General features: G+C 48.3%; 1 protein-coding gene across 1 annotated transcript in view; it reads left to right on the plus strand.

The window, feature by feature from the left end:
• Positions 1–292: 292 nt before the first annotated feature.
• Positions 293–1420, plus strand: part of LOC106810147 (NADH dehydrogenase [ubiquinone] 1 alpha subcomplex assembly factor 5-like) — a 5732-nt gene continuing 4604 nt past the window's right edge. Inside the window, exon 1 of the mRNA XM_014813427.1 lies at positions 293–605. Within this exon, the coding sequence (XP_014668913.1) occupies positions 529–605 (77 nt within the window). The 5' untranslated portion in view covers positions 293–528. The remainder of the gene's footprint in view (positions 606–1420) is intronic.

Raw genomic sequence — 1420 nt, forward strand, 5'->3', positions numbered from 1 at the left:
GTGTGTGTGTGTGTGTGTGTGTGTGTGTGTGTGTGTGTGTGTGTGCGTCCGTGCGTGCATGTGCGTGCGCGCGCGCGCGTGTGTGTATGTGTTCGTGTTCGTGCGTGCTTTCTTTCGTGAGTGTACGTACGCGTGCGTCTGCGTAAGTGTTTTATCTCCGGCTTTTAATAATTCGAGTGTACTACAGCTGCGAATGAAGCCATTTTTATCACGTGATTTTCTCGAGTTACCTGATTTTCTCGAGTACGCACACGCACACGCACACACACATCTGAAACCATTCCATAAAATTGTATATAAAAATTTTCAATCTCATAGAGTCAATGTTGCGGGGAATCGACCCTCCTCCCATGCCCCCCTCTATCTCATGTCTCCATCTGCACCTCCGTCTAGCGATATTAATATAGCAAGACAAACAATATCGCTGACGCTGTTGGTGGCTCGAGGCAGTGGCTGCGTGAGTGAAATAGCCGGGGTGTCCAATCCTTGAGGGTAGAAACTGTAGGAAGCACCACATCGGTCGACCGCATGCTGTATTGCCTATTCCATCTCCGCAGCATCGCCAGTCTTCCCGATCCACAACAGAAACTTCATCCGGACCATCTGTAAGTGTTCAGCACTGTCTCCAAGCATTCCACGTCATTTCCAGAATTTCACGTCACTTCAAGCATTCCGTGTTGTCTACAAGCATTCTGTGTCATCTACAATGATTATGTGTCGTCTGCAAGCATTTCGCATCACCTCGAGTGTTCTGTGTTGTCGGCAAACATTTCATGTCATGTTGATCGTTCCGTGCTATCTCGAGCAGCAAGTGTTTCGTGTCAAATCTGGCATTCCGTGTGATAAAAAAACATTTCATGTCGGCCACACCGCGTATCATGTCTTTCGCCTGCAAGCCTGCTCCAATTCACCCGTGGCGTGCCAGATTATTCCGTGCTGTCTGCAAGCGTTCCGTGCCACCTCCAGAGAGAGATAGAGAGAGAGAGAGAGAGAGAGAGAGAGAGAGAGAGAGAGAAAAGGAGAGAGGCAGAGAGGAGAGGGAGAGAGAAAGAGAGAGAGAGAGAGAGTAGAGAGAGAGAGAGAGAGAGAGAAAAGAGAGAGAGAGAGAGAGGATAGAGAGATGAGAGAAGATAGAGAGAGAGGAGAGAGAGAGGAGAGAAAGAGGAGATGAGAGAGCAGGGTTGTAGGGTGGGGGGGGGTTGTGTTTGTTGTGGCGTAAAAGTGGGTACTACGGAAAAAAAAAGAAGAAAATTTGGGGGGGTTGAGTTGTTTTTTTTTTGTGCGAAACACTCGTGGTAGCCAGCATCACCACGTCTGTAGGCCTGTAGATGAAGGACACATATAGCAGAGCTCGAAATTAAGAGTATCGAGCTTGATCGTACACGGCATCACCGTATGTTACTTATAACGACGACACGTC

Source organism: Priapulus caudatus, unplaced genomic scaffold (genome assembly GCF_000485595.1).
Source record: "Priapulus caudatus unplaced genomic scaffold, Priapulus_caudatus-5.0.1 Scaffold413, whole genome shotgun sequence".
Taxonomy (NCBI): domain Eukaryota; kingdom Metazoa; phylum Priapulida; class Priapulimorpha; order Priapulimorphida; family Priapulidae; genus Priapulus; species Priapulus caudatus.